Here is a 17,430-nt window from a genome sequence, read left to right as displayed (position 1 = left end):
ATCTTTAAAAACATCTAACGTCGTATCAACACCAAATGCTTGAAACGCGCGGGAGCTGGCTAGGACTCACTGTACGAGGCCTCATTGTTTCGACTATTCCTGAGACCTAGACCTGTAAATGGCAAAAATGCTGTTTGACAGTGTTATGTGTCACTTCCCAATTGTGTGTTTAGGGCTGCTGAGCACAAGGTCGCGGGATCGAATCCTGGCCACGGCGGCCGCATTCCGACGGGGGCGACATGCGAAAACACCCGTGTACTTAGATTTAGCTGCACGTTAAAGAACCCCAGGTGGTGAAAATTTCCAGAGTCCTCCACTACGGCGTGCCTCATAATCAGAAAGTGGTTTTGGCACCTAAAACCCCATATTTTTTTTTTATTGTGTGTTTATGTGTTCACCATGCATTCCATAATTATCACCCCGCACAAGGAGTACCATGCCAGCCTATCAGCTGGGTTAGCATCTTCAGCGCATCCCTAAGTTTATCTCTCTCTTTCTCTCTCTCTTTCTCCAGATCGACGAGAAAATGCGGAGAGCTTCATGCGGCTCAGTCTAACAAAAAAAATCTAGGTGCTCGATTTTTTGTTAGATTCAACTGCAGGAAGCCAGCAGACAGTGATACCAAGGAAGGTATAGTGGAAGTTACCTGTGCTTTAACGGTAATGTAGAAATTATAAGGTAACGGGGCTGATTAAAGTGAACAAAAACAAAAGAAAAAAAAAGCTTGCCGCTGGTTGGAGCCGACTACACATTTTCCGCATTACACCTGCGATGCCCTACCAATTAGCTGCGGTGGTGGCTAGCCTTCAGTCCACTTTTTGGGGTATTCGTGTGTGCGTGTACTACCTGAAATTTATAAGTGCGATTTACGCCGGTGTTGCATTTTTCCCCTTTACTTTTCTCTGTGTAAGTCCAGTTTCCCTGCACTCACTGCAGGTCATAGCGAATCGTATCTGTCTGTAATTGAGCTCACTGCCCTTCGCTTCTTCTCCTCGCTCTGGTTTCTCTCTCTCGCACACATATGTACTTGTGTGCACACAAGCACACTTGCGTGCTTGCGTACGTGCGCGCTTGCGGGCACGCACGCACACAAGCGCGCAATGCTAAAGCTAAGTAACACAAAGAGTAACTGAAAGGTCTGGGTATGGCCCGTCAATTCCAGTTATCTTTCTTTTTTTGTCATGGGTTCCATCGCATTGACAATGTACGCGTCTATAGCTATAAAACAAAAAGGCAGCTCGCCAAGTCACACATTTCGCCCGTACGTCCCTTCGATAGAAGAAAAAGCGTCGTCCGAAGCTTCAGTTTACCTATGATCGATGAAGGCAGAAATCCCGGACAGCCGTTTGGTTAGCTATAGTTCCAGCGTTATACTCAACTGAATTGCCCGTCACGCTATAAGGTTAGCCTATGCATTGCATTATAACCGTGGCGCGTGTACTTGCAATGCGTTCCAGTTTCAATCGCTAGTCGTTCGATGCAGTCGGGCGATGCATTCGTACCACTATATAGTATACAAAGGATCCCGTTCGTTGCATTCGACGGTGGTTGTCACGAATAGTGCGTGCGCTTTCTTTCTTTCTTTTTTTCGTCGGTCCGATAGCGGAACGAGAGAGGAGCAAGATAGTTGGACCGAGCAACTCGCGCGTGTAGAGGTGCCGGGAGGAAGAACGAAAGCAGCAAATAAAAGAAAAATGCATGACAAGAATACTGCGCGTTTCCAGTACAGCGATTCTTAGCGTGAATCCTCGCTGTTTGCGCCTATCCCCTAGGAATATAAAGCAGTCCATTTGCAATCGTGCCGCGTAGACCTGAGCCCGTCTGCCAAGAGGAGATTGCAGCCGTTGCAAGTTCTTAGGCGCCAATCCCGACCAAAGAGAAAGAAAGAAAGAAAGAAAAAAAGAAAGAAAGGAAGAAAGAAAGAAAGAAAGAAAGAAAGAAAGAAAGGAAGAAAGAAAGAAATGAGCAATGAAAGACCAAGAAAGACACAAAAAAAGCAACCTATCTCACAACGCCCGATGTGTCGTTTGCCATATTAAACGGCAACCTCAGTGAGCCGCTCTCTTCTTTTCACAGTGCCAGCGTTGCTTTAAAGAAAGCCGCAAAGGAGAAGCGATCACGCATAAGGATTTGCGTCCTAGACAAATTGTCGCTACGCGAGATATGCACGTTATTGGAAGCTAAAGGCAAGAAACGGAGTCAGACGTGTCAGCATATGATTACTTGGTGTGCGTGCGTGCGTTCGTGCGTGTGTGTGTGTGTGTGTGTCCGTGCGTGCGTGTGTGTGTGTGTGTCCGTGCGTGCGTGTGTGTGCGTGCGTGCGTGTGTCCGTGCGTGCGTGTGTGTGCGTGCGTGCGTGTGTGCGTGTGTGTGCGTGCGTGTGTGCGTGTGCGTGTGCGTGTGCGTGTGTGCGTGTGCGTGTGCGTGTGCGTGTGTGCGTGTGCGTGTGCGTGTGCGTGTGTGCGTGTGCGCGTGTGCGTGTGCGTGTGCGTGTGCGTGTGCGTGTGCGTGTGCGTGTGCGTGCGTGTGCGTGCGTGCGCGCGCGCGTGCGTGCGTGCGTGCGTGCGTGCGTGCGTGCGTGCGTGCGTGCGTGCGTGCGTGCGTGCGTGCGTGCGTGCGTGCGTGCGTGCGTGCGTGCGTGCGTGCGTGCGTGCGTGCGTGCGTGCGTGCGTGCGTGCGTGCGTGCGTGCGTGCGTGCGTGCGTGTGTGTGTGTGTGTGTGTGTGTGTGTGTGTGTGTGTGTGTGTGTGTGTGTGTGTGTGTGTGTGTGTGTGTGTGTGTGTGTGTGTGTGTGTGTGTGTGTGTGTGTGTGTGTGTGTGTGTGTGTGTGTGTGTGTGTGTGTGTGTGTGTGTGTGTGTGTGTGTGTGTGTGTGTGTGTGTGTGTGTGTGTGTGTGTGTGTGTGTGTGTGTGTGTGTGTGTGTGTGTGTGTGTGTGTGTGTGTGTGTGTGTGTGTGTGTGTGTGTGTGTGTGTGTGTGTGTGTGTGTGTGTGTGTGTGTGTGTGTGTGTGTGTGTGTGTGTGTGTGTGTGTGTGTGTGTGTGTGTGTGTGTGTGTGTGTGTGTGTGTGTGTGTGTGTGTGTGTGTGTGTGTGTGTGTGTGTGTGTGTGTGTGTGTGTGTGTGTGTGTGTGTGTGTGTGTGTGTGTGTGTGTGTGTGTGTGTGTGTGTGTGTGTGTGTGTGTGTGTGTGTGTGTGTGTGTGTGTGTGTGTGTGTGTGTGTGTGTGTGTGTGTGTGTGTGTGTGTGTGTGTGTGTGTGTGTGTGTGTGTGTGTGTGTGTGTGTGTGTTTCGATCAAAAGCACATAAATTGCCACGGCAGAAGCCGCTGTTGTCGCACAGAGAAGTATTTATGTGGTGAAAGAAGCTACTGCATCATTGTTGACAGAAATACGCGGCATGCCACGCTGCAACAAAAAGACGAACTGGACGAAAGACGAACGAAAAGGTCAAGGTATAGAGAGACCTGGTGACACGTACAGACGATACTGATTCCAGTGATTTCAAAGAAATCGAGCAGCCCGTCCTATATAGTGATGAACCAGTGGCAGATACAGCGAAGATGCTGTAGTGGTTAAGAGAGCCAGCTCGTAATAGCTTTAATATACAAATCACAATCATTAAGCAAGAATGGAATGATTTTGGTTTGACTATGTATACGAAAGTTTCGCGGCGTATATACACAGACGATTCACGCGTGTTGGCTCACAGCCCTTAAGCGCATGGCGTTCTGACTGTGGTGCTATTGTTTTTGACGACTAAGGCGTTCGTAAATGTACATTTGTCCCCGATGGTATACATTTCCCCAGCCGCAACTGCAGGTGTATGCCAATGCATATCTATAAACTTTGTGCAGAGGATATCTTGAACTATCCACGTTCCATTGCCTCCCCCCCCCCCCCCCCCCCCAGTTTATCGCTGCGTAAACAGCTATTTGCCGTGGGAAAAAGCCGTTTGTATACAAGACGCCTTACGGCACGGTATAATCGGGCAACGAAACGGAGGCGATACGCAGCAGTAATAGCGATGAAATGAACTTGCAAATGCCCGTGTGAGGGGACGCTCTGCAGCAGCGGAACTGCAGCTCACTCTTCACAACCCCCCGTTCCCTGGCTACACGCTTCAGACCCGCGGCACGAGAAACTGTTAGTCCTCGGGGCAGGGGAGAGTGGGTCACGTTGGGCCAGGCTTCGTTGGGAGCACGCGTTCCAGAGACGAGGGGAGTTCTCGACGCATCTTCGAAGGGACCCAAACTCTCTCGAGCTGCGCTGTGCTGGCCGCCGAGATCCCGCGTGCCACCTAGAAATAAGACGTCGCCGCCTCTTCGCGACCCGAGCGCGACAGCATGGCGTCCGAAAGGGCAACGAGGATGACAGAGGAGGGAGAGGAGGCGCCTGGCAAGCGTCGAGGAGGAGGAGAGAGGCGCGAACCACAGTGATGCGACGCGCGAGCTGGCAGCAACAACAACAAAAAAAAAGAACATGAAACGAGCCGCCGCGAAGGGTGACAGCGGATAGTCGCGAACACTCACGGGCATTGTGGTTGTTCCAGCGGTCGTCCCTTTTTTCCTCGATCGATGAGTGGCCTAGGCGTTCGCGCGAGCCGCTTTCCTTCCTCCTGTTGCGTCCAGCGCAGTGCATTCCCGCGTGCAGCAACAGCAGCGGCGGTCGCTGCCGACGCTGTCGCCGGTGACGACGACGATGACAACGCCGGCGTCGGAATAGCAGCGCCAGGCTGCGCGCTCGAGATACATTACGCGTTTGCGCTGATTTTGCGGCCGCGCACCAGCTCCCGTCGCCGCGTCGGTCGCGCGACTGCAGCCTGCGTCATAGCGCGCGCCTGCGACATCGCGCCGCCTCGATCGAGCGCGCGCTGTAGCCGGTCGTACTTCTTTCTTAAGGTGTCTCCGTGTACCGTGTGCAAACTGAACAGATGAAGGCGCGGAGAGTGGAGACTTGTGTGGCCACACGCTGTTTATACATTTGCGCGGCAAAGTATTTACGAGTTGAATATCCTGCAGCTTCGATTTGCATATTGATGATAGCTTTAGTTTTGCAATCCCTTGACTTTTTAGCCTTCTTCGTGGGCTCTCGAGAAAGCGTAGTTTACAACTGTCAGCACCATCTGTATACCGTCTGTTCATGGTTCTGCATACTGAAGTTGTGTCGAGCTAGCTGTCCGATGATCGGGAATCGCAAATATAAAAGCTTCAGCGTCCGCCCACTTGCATGCGGGACTATGCAGGTATGTGCGCGGGTGTGTTTTGTAGGAGGATCTACTTTGCGCCTTTTTTATTATTATTTGGCTTCTTTCTTAACGTTCGCGCCCAATTCACTTCACTGATAACATTAACGTGACATCAAAGTATACTTATTTTTTGGCCGCTATTGCGTTAAAAAATGTTATCCAAAACAACCGGTTTGATCATCTTTGCGTTCTTGGTCGCAACATAATTTTCTTTATACATTATGCAAACAATTAACTAGCCCCGAACAGACGCCGACTAAATAAATGACGTTACGGGTCGCTGGTGCGAGAATTTCAGTGTGACGGCGCCACTTGTCCTTTGACTACGCATCGTTCCTGGCTTACCAAGCATCCGTTCACAATAGTACGGGCCTATTAGGCTTTTCCGAAGTGTAATTATTTACCATAGTAGCATTTCTATTTAACGGGGTGCTGATAATTGTTGAGCGCTAGATAGCTATGAATTCTAGGGTGTATTCGCCAATTGGCTTGTATTCATTGGGGCGAAAATAAGCTATCTGTGTTTTCAGCTTATTTTTCTTTTTCAGGCCGTAAAGTGAGCCTGGAAGCAACCCCATAGAAGTTTAATGTAGGAAAGCACAGCACTATAATCAAGAACCTGTTTCATGGAGAGAAACGTGCGAAGCAGATCCGCGATGAAACGTCACAAACTTTGAGCGACAGTGGATGGTACCGTCAAACGTTCGACTGTCAATCTTGACCATTTACCGTTTCGGTTTTAAAAGTGGATGATCTAGTAAAAAGTTGTTTCTGCTTCTGTGTCTACAAATGCGAAAACTATCCGTGACGTGATCCCAGAGGACCACCGAATATCAGCCGAAAGTATCGATATACGTATCTGGGAATATTACGTGAGAGAAGTTGTGCGATTATCAACGCCTTGGAAGTGAGAAAGTTTGCAGCAGAGTGAATTCCAAAACTTTTGACAATTGAACAAAACAGGAAAGTTGGCGCAGACATCGGCGGCTGTTCTTTAACAATTTGCATAAAGTGAGTCACATTTCTGGACAAATTAGTAACTGGTAATGAAACACGGATCTACTCTAATGATCCCGAGACAAAGTAACACCCTGAGGAATTGAGTCCAAAGAAGTTCCGTGTGTAAATGTACGAAGGGATTTCTACTGAACCCGCCGCGGTTGCTCAGTGGCTATGGTGTTAGGCTGCTGAGCACGAGGTCGCGGGATCGAATCCCGGCCACGGCGGCCGCATTTCGATGGGGGCGAAATGCGAAAACACCCGTGTACTTAGATTTAGGTGCACGTTAAAGAACCCCAGGTGGTCGAAATTTCCGGAGTCCTCCACTACGGCGTGCCTCATAATCAGAAAGTGGTTTTGGCACGTAAAACCCCATAATTAAAAAAAAAATTAAAAATTTCTACTGGTGGACTATCTCCAACAAGGTTCAACCAGTGATGCATAATATGACTGCATTTTCAATGATTGAAGAAGTCGAGGCAAGGCATTAAGAAAAAGCGTCGAAGAAAGCTCTTTAAAGGCGTCATCATTTTGCAATGACAATGCTGCTTTACACACTGCAGGTGACACAATGGCAAAACTTACCTCCCAAGGTTTTAAGTGATGCCCCATGCACCCTATTTGCAGGAACTGGCTCCTTCTGACTGCCAGCTTTTCCCGATTTCAAAAAGAAAAAAATAATAATCCGTAAGAAGGCAACGATTTGGGAGCGTTCTGGAAGCAACTATTGCTATGCAAATGAGGCGGTTGCACAAGCAGACGGATGAATTTCATTCGCAAGGACTTGGAAAGCTGCAAGACAGATGTCGCAAGTGCACTGACTTCCTGGAAGAGTCTCTAGAGTAGCGTGGCAGCTACAGCATCCCAACTAATTCTTTTTCCCTATTTTTCCTCGAGTAACGCAACTGCTCGTCGTCTGGCCAACCAGTCGCTCCTTGAAGAACTTCGCGCGCTGACGTCGCCAAGTCCGGTCGATCGCGTTATTAGCATCTTTTTGCGGTGGACGCGAGCGCTCGAGCTCGTAGTCTTCGGTCTCGCGCTCTTAAGGACGCGCAAAGCCCCGCATCGGCAACGCCGACAAATCGCAGATTTATAGGGCGCGCGGCCGGCTGATCCCAGCGCTAATCCGACGACTGCGAAAACCCAGGCGGACGAGCCGCTACTAAATAGCTTTTCTGAAGACTCTGCCGGTGCAGGAAGTAGGAAGGGGACCGACGTGGCACTCGACACTTGCGGCAGCCTAATTGGGAAGGGACTCCTAAAGCACAGCTTGGGGAGGGCGAGAACAAATTGCATGAGGGGCTGGACCACATACCAGCGTGGCTATGCGCATGCGGAAAACGCGTTGGGCTTTTTCTGTGTATTATTTATAGTTGAACTTTAACCACTTGCAGTTTTGTGTTTGTAGCATGAAAGAGTTTTCGAGACAAATGAAGTGGCGCCCCGCTATCTTTTGTTTCCCCTCTACTGCATAGGCATTCTTCTACCGAGGCATCTTATATAAACCGTCCAGCTATAGCATATTGTGGAGTTAAGGTGGAAGTGTAAAGGTATAAGAAAAAAATATAGATATATACATATTCGTCTGTAAGACACTTTCTGTCGATTTGCTACGGGGTGCCCGTGCACGTAAATATTTAATGCGTCGGAATGAATATCACGCACGCATAGCTTCGCGTAGCGCAATCGCAAAATTTGACTACGTGTTCCCGCTTCATATAATGATTGTTTTCTAGCACATAGCCTATAGTTAGATTAAAGTAAGTGCGTAAACCGCGAAATATAAATAAATAAATAAATAAATAAGTAACGACGCCGGTTGCTCGTTCTTTATTTTGTTTCAGCTTTAGCCGAAAGGGGTTAGCGAAAGCAACATTGCAAGAGAGCTAAGACGGCCATCGATCCTTACTGAGAGCCTACATGCGCTCCGGTGTGACGAGCCTGGCGAGATCAAGGTCAAGCGTCAGCCTGCCGCCCAAGCGACACTTGCCTTTTTTTTTTTACCGCAGAAGCGATTTTTTTTTTCACCGACGGAAACTTCGGCGATCAGATTTGAAGGGAAACTATACCTCATGATCCGGCACGATGATAATGTCTATTGGCATGCCCTTTGAAACTTGGGCCGCGACAAACAGTTGCCTAGCCTGTTTAACCTACACCAGGTATCGTACACATGCATAGTAGTCCAGCATTTTGCCAATTCCCCCCTGCCCACCTCTTCTTGATCTTTTCTCTCTTCATTAAAACCTCGATTTCTATACTGTGCATTTACATATTCACGTAACGGCTCCGGTTCTATCACTCTCTTTCCACCTATCTTTTTCTTTCCTCCAATACTTTAAACGTCTCTTGCTTATCTCGACTGCTGACCGGTCGATGCATCCATCCTGCGCTTCTGGAAGATGGACATTGCCTACGCGTCTTGTTGGGTGAATAGCCTGGCATTCAATAGCGATGTTGCTAAGTCGTCTCCGGGCTTTTGTATCCGAAGAAGCTTGTATCCGGAGCCCAGCCAGCCCTCTTAAGGCCAAACAATCATTTCTGTCCCGACTTCACGAGTAGCAATTTGTTTTGTTCGTACATGAATTGGATGCGAGCAGCTCCAAGAAACGGTACAAAACGAGTGAATCGCCTTACCAAACCAAACAGGAAGACACAAAAGAGGGCGCTCCTGTTTGGTAAAACGATTTCTTGCTTCGTCTCTCGTTTTCAGCGCTGCTTGCTTCCAAATCACACACATCACACACACACACACACACACACACACACACACACACACACACACACACACACACACACACACACACACACACACACACACACACACACACACACACACACACACACACACACACACACACACACACACACACACACACACACACACACACACACACACATATATATATATATATATATATATATATATATATATTAGTAAATGGAACACAGAGGCTGCGACCTTTCAGCTGCAGTTGGAATGGCGGTTAGCACATTGATTTGGGTAATTTTCCTCCTTGTGCATTTAGACTTTATTGTGACGTTATTTATTACGTTTTCTTTTTTTAACAGTGAAGCACTCACGCGCAATAATTGCGAATTGTTGCATCTATACCACGATACGTTGTTGAAAATATTGCGTTGATAAGTATACTGTGGGCAGGGTCCCACCTGCGGAAGAACAGGATGCAATGTCTTCAACAACGATGTTTTCAATAAATAATGAATAGAAGCGACCTCGCAGACTTGCGCCACTGCGATGGGGAAGTGGGCAAATTCAGTTACGCAAACGCATGGTCATATCAATCTAGCAACTTTTTTCCCTGTATTTTCGCTCCAGATTCACTCGTTCAATCTCTCGTAGTTCGGCATAGTCGCATATCACGGTATAAAGATCAGTCCTTGCTACAGTGCTTCTCGAAAACTTGTTGTTCGGTGTATCGAATGCAAGTACAGGGTTTAATAACAGCATCTAGTCATACAGAAAGTTTCTGCGTCAACAGAATTAGCGAACCAAATATCCCCCCCCCCCCCCCAAAAAAAAAAGAAAAAACAGTAATCTCGACGCAAAAAATTATCCATCAGAAAGGTTGGTTAAAATTTATCTGCAGAAATATGTTCACCGAGAAGACAAAGACAAACAACTTTTTCTGTAGAAACAAATAAAAACTTTACCCAAGAAGCGCCGAAAACGATAAACCGCCCATACAGTAAACACAAATGCTTTCGAAACAGAAAGGAGAAATGAGAATGTTCCTGAGACGTGATTGATTGAGCTACTCGGCAGAACTTCGTGCCTCGACGTTACGCTGACGTTTCCTCGCTGCCCGCGAAATTTCGACGTCTTAGGCGATAACAGAACGAGCGGTATAAAGAAAAAGTACAAAAGGAGTGCCACAGCGCACAGTGCCTAACGCTCACCGATTCGTCGCAGTGCTCCTGAAGCAGCCATTCTTCCTCCATCGTTGCGAGCTACAGAAGCACCGCGTGTGTCTAGCGGTGCCTCTTGAGCAGAAGCAGTTGGTAATTTCTGACAGATGCACCGCCTCTAAGTGATGCTCGGCATTTAACTCACTTCCACGTCATCGCGCTTGCTAGAACGTGACTGAATACCGACGACCCGGCACGTTCTTTCTGGGAACATTATATCCGTCTAATGCCGTGCAGTATGGGAGGAATCAGATTCGGCATCTTGTTATGAGAGACAAAACTTCCAGAGTGTGACCATTCATTCGCAGGTGCGCTCGGCGATTGACCGGCGTGTGGGTGCTGGTCGACTGCGATCAGATGTGTACACCGGCCACGGTATCCACACGGTGTCCAAGGAGAGACACTCGCGGTCGCAGCAATTAAAGAAGAACTACAGGCGTGTAGAGCTTCCGCACGCGCGTTACTGCGCAAAGTATTCCTGAAGCGTTCGAGAGCGCGCTTTTGCTTTCTTGGAACAGGTGCTAAATCGCCGTAGGATAGGGATAGGGATAACTTTAATAAAGTGCCGGCAAACGACGGTTTAACGCGTCGTGACGCTGGCCAAGCGTCGGCCCGGGGTTATACTCTACTCTGCACTACCCCAGTTGGGCCCGTTTGTAGTGGGTCATGAGACTTGTGCTTTTCGAGCGCACCCCGGGCCTGCTGGACGGCCCATAGTTGTGTGTCCTTGTCTGCAGACTGCAGTGCCGTAGTTTCCTCGTGCCACGATTTGCCCAAACGTGGAAGGGAAAAGCAGACAAATAAGTCGGATTTAACACTCAGTAGTGCATCTTGTATGATATATTACTGTTATAAATAAAAATTCTTACGTTTTCTCTGTCCTAGCTTAAATTGACGTGGATAGCTTAACAAGGCTTCTCTATGGGCTATTCGGTTCACGGTATATGGCAAAAACGAGCGAAAAAAAAAGGGGGGTGGGGGGACAGGGACAGGGACAGGGCTGAATGAGCGCTTGTGTTGTTCAGTCTTGTCCGTGTCCAAGATGACTGCTTGTTCGCCTAGTTGGTGCTTGCTAAAAGACATGTTTTCTGCCGCAAGTTCTTTTTTTTAACTTGCGGCAAGAAACATGTCTTTTTGTCTGTGTCACTTTTCCTCTTTCTTTAGCTATTTTAATTTCACTATACGGCGTAGATAATAAGAACGGGGAGATCTTTTTTAAACTAACAATATTGAATATACTATACTCAATATAGAATACTGCCTGCCAGTATTATTCGATTATCGCGTGCCTTTCTTTGATGTCATTTTCTTGCTTGATAATTGTCCAGCAGATTGCGCGTCTCCTTAGCCGAAACAGGGCGTGTAGTACAGCTCTCACGGCGCTGCACGCATCTTTTCTCGTGAGACGAGGCACGAGTGATCTTTTGCGTGGCGATCGCTTAAATGCCACAGCTGTGGCGAGCGCGCGCGCGTCAGGAGTCTGTCGCGTTCGCGCCAGCTGGAACACGGCCACACGCGTGCAAAGCCGAACGCACGGCGAATTAATGTCTGACACGGGGCAGTCCAGCGAGCCGAGGAAGCCGCCAAGGGCTAACAACCCCTGGCCGAAACCTAGGCGGGGTCCAGGCCCACCCCACCAAATTGCAGGGCACTCAACAAAGTTATTTGAATGAATGAACGACGGTGGAGCGCTCCGCGTGACGAAAGGAAGAGCCGTTATTTCTTTTTCTAATCGTCGCTTAAAAGCGTGAATGCAGACTGCTTAAGGTGCTTGCAACTGCCGACGGTTAATAGGTGGCGCTTGATGATCTTGTATGCCTCCATCGAGTAGCCAGACTGGTGCGTAGGCGTCGCGTCAGTCAGGCATATATATATCTAGACGTCATTTGGGCAGCAACATTCACCAAGCGTGAGTGATGACTTTTTTTATATATATTTTAATCTATTCTTGTTATTTCCATTTTCTGAAAACTGCACGGTGGTTAGACACAGGCTGGCAATTTCCATACAACGAATTTGCTATGCCGTGAAAGATTATATGGTAATTTATGAAACCAGAAGGTAGCTAGAAATAAGTAAAAGATGTGAAAGTCAGCCAAATTCATGTACTATACTGATTGATTCGTGGGGCTTAATGTCCCAAATTATCACGAAGGAAGAGGGGGAAGGGTGATGAACGACGTCGTAGTGGAAGATCCGGGTTTAATTTTGGCTGCCTGGATGTTCCTTAATGTCCACCTAAATGCAAGTTCGCGAGCGCTTTTCGACTTATTCTCTCTCGGAATTTGGCGGCCGCGGTTGAGAATCGAGCCCAGGACCTTGTGCTCAGCATCACAACGTCATTCTACGCTGAGTGAAACGCTGCATTGGCAGCCCGTGCAGATGTGGACCACTATAGCATCACACATCTTTCTCTTGATTTACATCGCACACAAATCACGAGAGTGTGAAACTATCATTTACAGCTGCGTACGCAGTACGCTGTAGTGTAGTACAAGTCATCGCTACGGAGTGACGATCTGCGTTATACATATGTAACGCAGTATCTGAAAACTGATAAGCCACTAAGACTTATAACTCAACCGAGTGAAAATGAATTTTCATTTTTTCTTCTTTCTTTAAATCAAGCATACACACACGTGTCACCTCATAAGACATCTTAATTCAAGTTCTGCTGAGCTCTTGCTTGCTTTACAACGCCAAGATGTTCGACAAGCTGTTGTTTCGATATTGACAAATTTGAAGTTAGGATTTTTGTAAGACCTGCAAGGCGCGCCCCTGCTGCACGGATTTACTCTTCCTTGCGCTGGAAAGCGAATGTAGGGAACAGATTTGAGCACGTTCACGTGACCTTGAAACCGGAGAGCGAGTCATGAAGGTCGAGTTCCCCGCATAGCGTGCAATAGTCGCATGCGCCATATACAGAAAATGCGACCTCGCAAACAGCACATAATGCCCAACAGTCCCGCTGGCCGCCTGTATCTTTTCGATCCCGCATACTAACGCGAAATTCGAGCTCGGAGCCCATTATGATGGTAATCAGCCGTGTCGCATACGCAAAGCTTCTGCGTGACACAGTCGGCCAATGCTGACTTCCTGGACCTTTTTTTTTTTTTTTTTTCCTCCGACCTATAGACGGAGCGAATTCCGTGAGGGGTGCTGGCGGCGGCCGATTGAAATGTGAAGAACCCAGCTTGCTTACTTTCTCCATATATTTTTTATCTTTTTCTGCCGGGTTTCCCGCTCAATGCTTTTCGTCATTGTTATTCTCTGGCAATATATGACCTACGTTAAATGTCTAGTGTCAACATGAGTCTGCTAGAGGTACCATGGCCTTCAAAATATATTTCTTTCTAGGTTGATTACGCCACAAGAACATGTCTAATTAGCTGTGAATAGCGTAATTAGTTTGTGAACTGTATTTAAGGGGATGTTGGGGCCTGTAAGTGACGCCGGCTACTCTTATTCTTTCTCTGGCATAATTGCGCGCAAAACGATGAAATTAGCAGAAGTGACGATAACAATAAGTGCGGTGAAGTTCACATACAAAACAATTATTCCCGCGAGCTCACGAAATACATATGTCCCTAGGCAGATACAAATTAATTATTATTGCTTATTGTCACGCTTTGGTCAAACCAGTGTTCTAAGAGCGGTAGCCGTAGGGAACAGCGAGAAATTTTGTGAGTACACAGGGCCTCTTACCGGTTTGAGCTGAATGCCATTCATGTTTCTGAAAAGGAAGACAGAAAAAAGAAAAACTGGTTAGAGCATAATGTAATTTGGGTCACGGGGACAAAATGCTACTTGTCGGTAGTATTAAATTCTGACCAGCTTCGACGGATGTATGGGGAATGTAGGGGAACTGGAGTGATCGGATAGCTGACACATTTCGCGATGGGTTTGAAACGTATAGAGATAAGGGGGGGGGGGGGGGGAGAAACGAACGCCAGCTAAGTTAACTAGACTTTGTCCAGTTTGATACTCTACAAGTGGGGAGGTGGATAGATTTTCAAATACAGGAAGCCAGGACTGGGTAGGTCACAGCACTCTCGCCTCTTCATCCTCGATTTACTTTCTTTTACAGCTTATGCGTTGAAAACTCAAAGCAAACGACGGAGATGGCGCTCAACGTGACAGAGGCCTTACAGCAGCCCAGATAGCGATAGCGATACCTATACGATAGTGCTGTTACCGCTGTTATCACATACTCGCGCACAGAGGCTGCTGGGAAAAGTAACTTAATGTCCAAGCGCTTGTTAAAAATCATTCAGTCCATTATTTGTTCGCGTAGCGCATCTCCTAATATACTATACTGATAGCCACAATAAAGATGAGTGTGAGCAAAGCATAAAAACGAACAAAGCCGGATGAAGCGCTGCTTCATCCTGTCTAGTATTGAATACTAACACGCCCAATCGTATCCTGCATTGCCCGATTACCTTTTTTTTTTTTTCAGGAAAGGAAGTGCTTACACGCATACACAAAAGAAAAGAAAGGAAAGAACACGACATGATAGTTGCCTTTGTTTGTCTCATTTCTTTCGTGTACGTGTGTACGCGCTGTTGTTGCTTCTCCTTCTTTTTTAGTGATCAGTTACCAACTAGCCCAACCTTACATTTTGCTGCAGTGGCAAATAAAGTTGTTTCTCTCTCTCTCTCTTTCTCTCTCTCTCTCTCTCTCTCTTACATTTTGCTGAAGTCGGGGTACGAATGAGTACTCAGAATGGGGCACTATACGGGCCTTGCCTCTCGATTAGGAAATAAACATGAGAAAACCGGCATCAACGAGGTTAAAACACTTTGAAAAGGGAGGCCCGTGGTGTAAACCTGCTATTTCCAGGGAGGTCTCGTTACGCCTAGTGACGCACGCCTACGTTGTTTGTGTATAACGACGCCGGTAACCACACCGACCAGTGGTATCCGGGTAGTTACTATGTAGAGGTAACACACTGAAGACGACAGTTAAGGTCGCCTTGACAACAAAAGTTTTAACTCATCAGTCCACCTTGTGAGCCCATCTAATCGTCAGCGGTTACCATCGTAACTATGAAACTAGTTACCATGCTAACTACTGGTTAGTGTAGTGAGTCGCCATTGGTGTCAGCAAAATAGCCAGCTATACCAAAGCCAACTCGTCAAAAGCGCAAAGGCCACCGCGACTATAGTACACGCTATAGCACACCCGTCGAAACGTCATCGAGCCTGTTAGCCTCACTGTAACTTGGTTTGTCCACGGTGTACTTCACATCGCTCTATCCCACTTACTCGATTAAAAAAAAAAATGTCGCCTCACATGAGCAGCGGCCCTCATATTTTTGAGAACGGCAGCATCTTACGCCAATAAAAAGTCACACATCCAAACGATGGTCCTGACGAAATCTCGGTTAACGCAGTTAAAGAAGACGTTGTTCTTTAGCGGTAATGCCACTGCCTACACCTCAGAAACGGCAACGCAGTTACTGGTTACATATGCACAGAATGACGGACATAAATTAGAGCAGTATTTAAGTTCTGTATATTGCAATGATACACTGGTAACAATCTGCCGCATTTCGCCTATGCAATCATCGACCCTCGAGGAACGACTCACTGATGAACAGGTCACGACATTATCGCCATTTATACGTAAAAAATAGCGTAAACCAGCGATACCGAGTATTCGTCGCGCCAAAAACCAGCTCATTAAGGCTTTTAGGTTGATAAGCTTAGAACCATATACGACGTATAGAAAACTTTGGAGAAGGGCAGGAAATTATGTTGCCCCAGGAAAACTGATTAGCGCTAAATTGACACAGCAAAAAAAAGTGAACTAACCGCAAAGCAAGTGCAGAATCCAGTTGCCACCTAAGGAATAACAATAGACTGAGAATTATTGATTCCGATTGTGTCAGCGTTTTGGGAGCTATTTCGAACGCCTGGACTAGTTGCGCTTTTCGCCAGCATTGGAGGCAATCTACGTTGACAGCAAAGAAGACACTTTCGAGCCTAAGTCATGCAACGTCTCTGGGACTTGACTGCGTCTCGCGTCGACAAGAAGAAGCTAAGAAGAGCACATATCATCGTTGTACTTTAATTTATTTTCGAGTGCGAACACACAAAAAAACACAGCTTAGATTAGGCACATTACAAAACATAACTACGCTTTATTGTGTGCAAGTAGTATTATCTCTCGCACGCAATCGAGAACGCTGCCTACAAGGCGAATTTAAAATGGTCTTGCTACTCAATTGTGTCTAATAATTGTGTCAAATATGATAAGTGTCTTGTGATAGGGCCCATGTGTCTGTATAGCTAATGTCCGCCGTTCTTGGCGGCCTTTATTGAAGATATATAGTCCAGCTTGCGGCAAACAATTCGTTTACCGATGTCTAACGTTGCCCGCATGTGTTGAAGGTTCATAATAGCTTAGACGACTTTGTGCACAAGGTTAACTGAGCCGAAAACATAAGGAGAGAACCGCAGAAGACTTGTATGATACCTTATTTGCTTCCTGTGGTGCTGTTTCCCGCTCAAAGAGGCGTAACAATGAAATAATTCCAAGTATACATATGTGCAGGATATCCAGTTTATTTGCACGAACCCCATTTTGTTTTTAGACGCACAAGGTTCCACTGCGTGACTGAGATAAATACCAGGAGGAGCCGTTTAATTGCAGCGCCCTATATCATACAGATGCCCCTGGAAAGATGTCACAAGGGATCACACGAAGACAGCGCATGTTGTTGATATCTCGACAAGCACGTTTGTCCTCTTCATCACCCGACACCGGCATTTGCCATCACATAGCGTCAACATGCGCATTTACGCCACCGCGAAGCTCTTTTTCCAAAACGAGTGTTTGCTTCCCAAATGCAGTCCTCTGCTTACGCGAAGGGCCTCGGTGGCATTTCGTGCATGAAACGCGAGAGTGCTAATGGCATAGAGAATTTACCTGCTTGTTTATTGAGTCTCAGAGCCTAGAATTCCAAAGCCGTTAAGGGGGATTCGGCTGGCCTGTTACGGCGCCACATAAAGACCCTTCCATGCATCTGGTCGCAAGAGCTAAAGACGCAAAGCTATGCGAAATGTTCGCGTGACTTGACGACATTGCCTTGCGTTCAGCTTTTCCAGCTGACATCTGCGTCCTGTACTACCTTTCAAATAGCGTCTTCAGCAACAGACAAGCGCAAGGAAAAGAAAAGCGTACCTATAGAACCGAACGTCTTGGGTCATACTTTTGCTTACAGGGCACTCTTTCCCAACAGTGTACTCCCGCCGT

General features: G+C 47.3%; 1 protein-coding gene across 4 annotated transcripts in view; it reads right to left on the bottom strand.

The window, feature by feature from the left end:
- Nep3 (M13 family metallopeptidase neprilysin 3) overlaps positions 1-17,430 on the bottom strand; it is a 146,331-nt gene that overhangs the window by 73,736 nt on the left and 55,165 nt on the right. For 2 of the 4 annotated variants that reach the window (XM_050169639.3, XM_055064912.2), the window contains exon 2: positions 13,876-13,903. The exons of 1 other annotated variant lie outside the window; for it this stretch is intronic. In XM_050169639.3, the coding sequence (XP_050025596.1) occupies positions 13,876-13,899 (24 nt within the window). In that variant the 5' untranslated portion in view covers positions 13,900-13,903. Of the gene's footprint in view, positions 1-4,525; positions 4,677-13,875; positions 13,904-17,430 lie in introns of those variants that run through there. One more of the 4 variants, XM_050169640.3, reaches the window with a different exon arrangement.

The sequence above is a fragment of the Dermacentor andersoni genome, chromosome 3 (assembly GCF_023375885.2).
Source record: "Dermacentor andersoni chromosome 3, qqDerAnde1_hic_scaffold, whole genome shotgun sequence".
Taxonomy (NCBI): domain Eukaryota; kingdom Metazoa; phylum Arthropoda; class Arachnida; order Ixodida; family Ixodidae; genus Dermacentor; species Dermacentor andersoni.
Note: the sequence above shows the minus strand (reverse complement) of the source record. Positions and strands in the feature narration are given on the sequence as shown.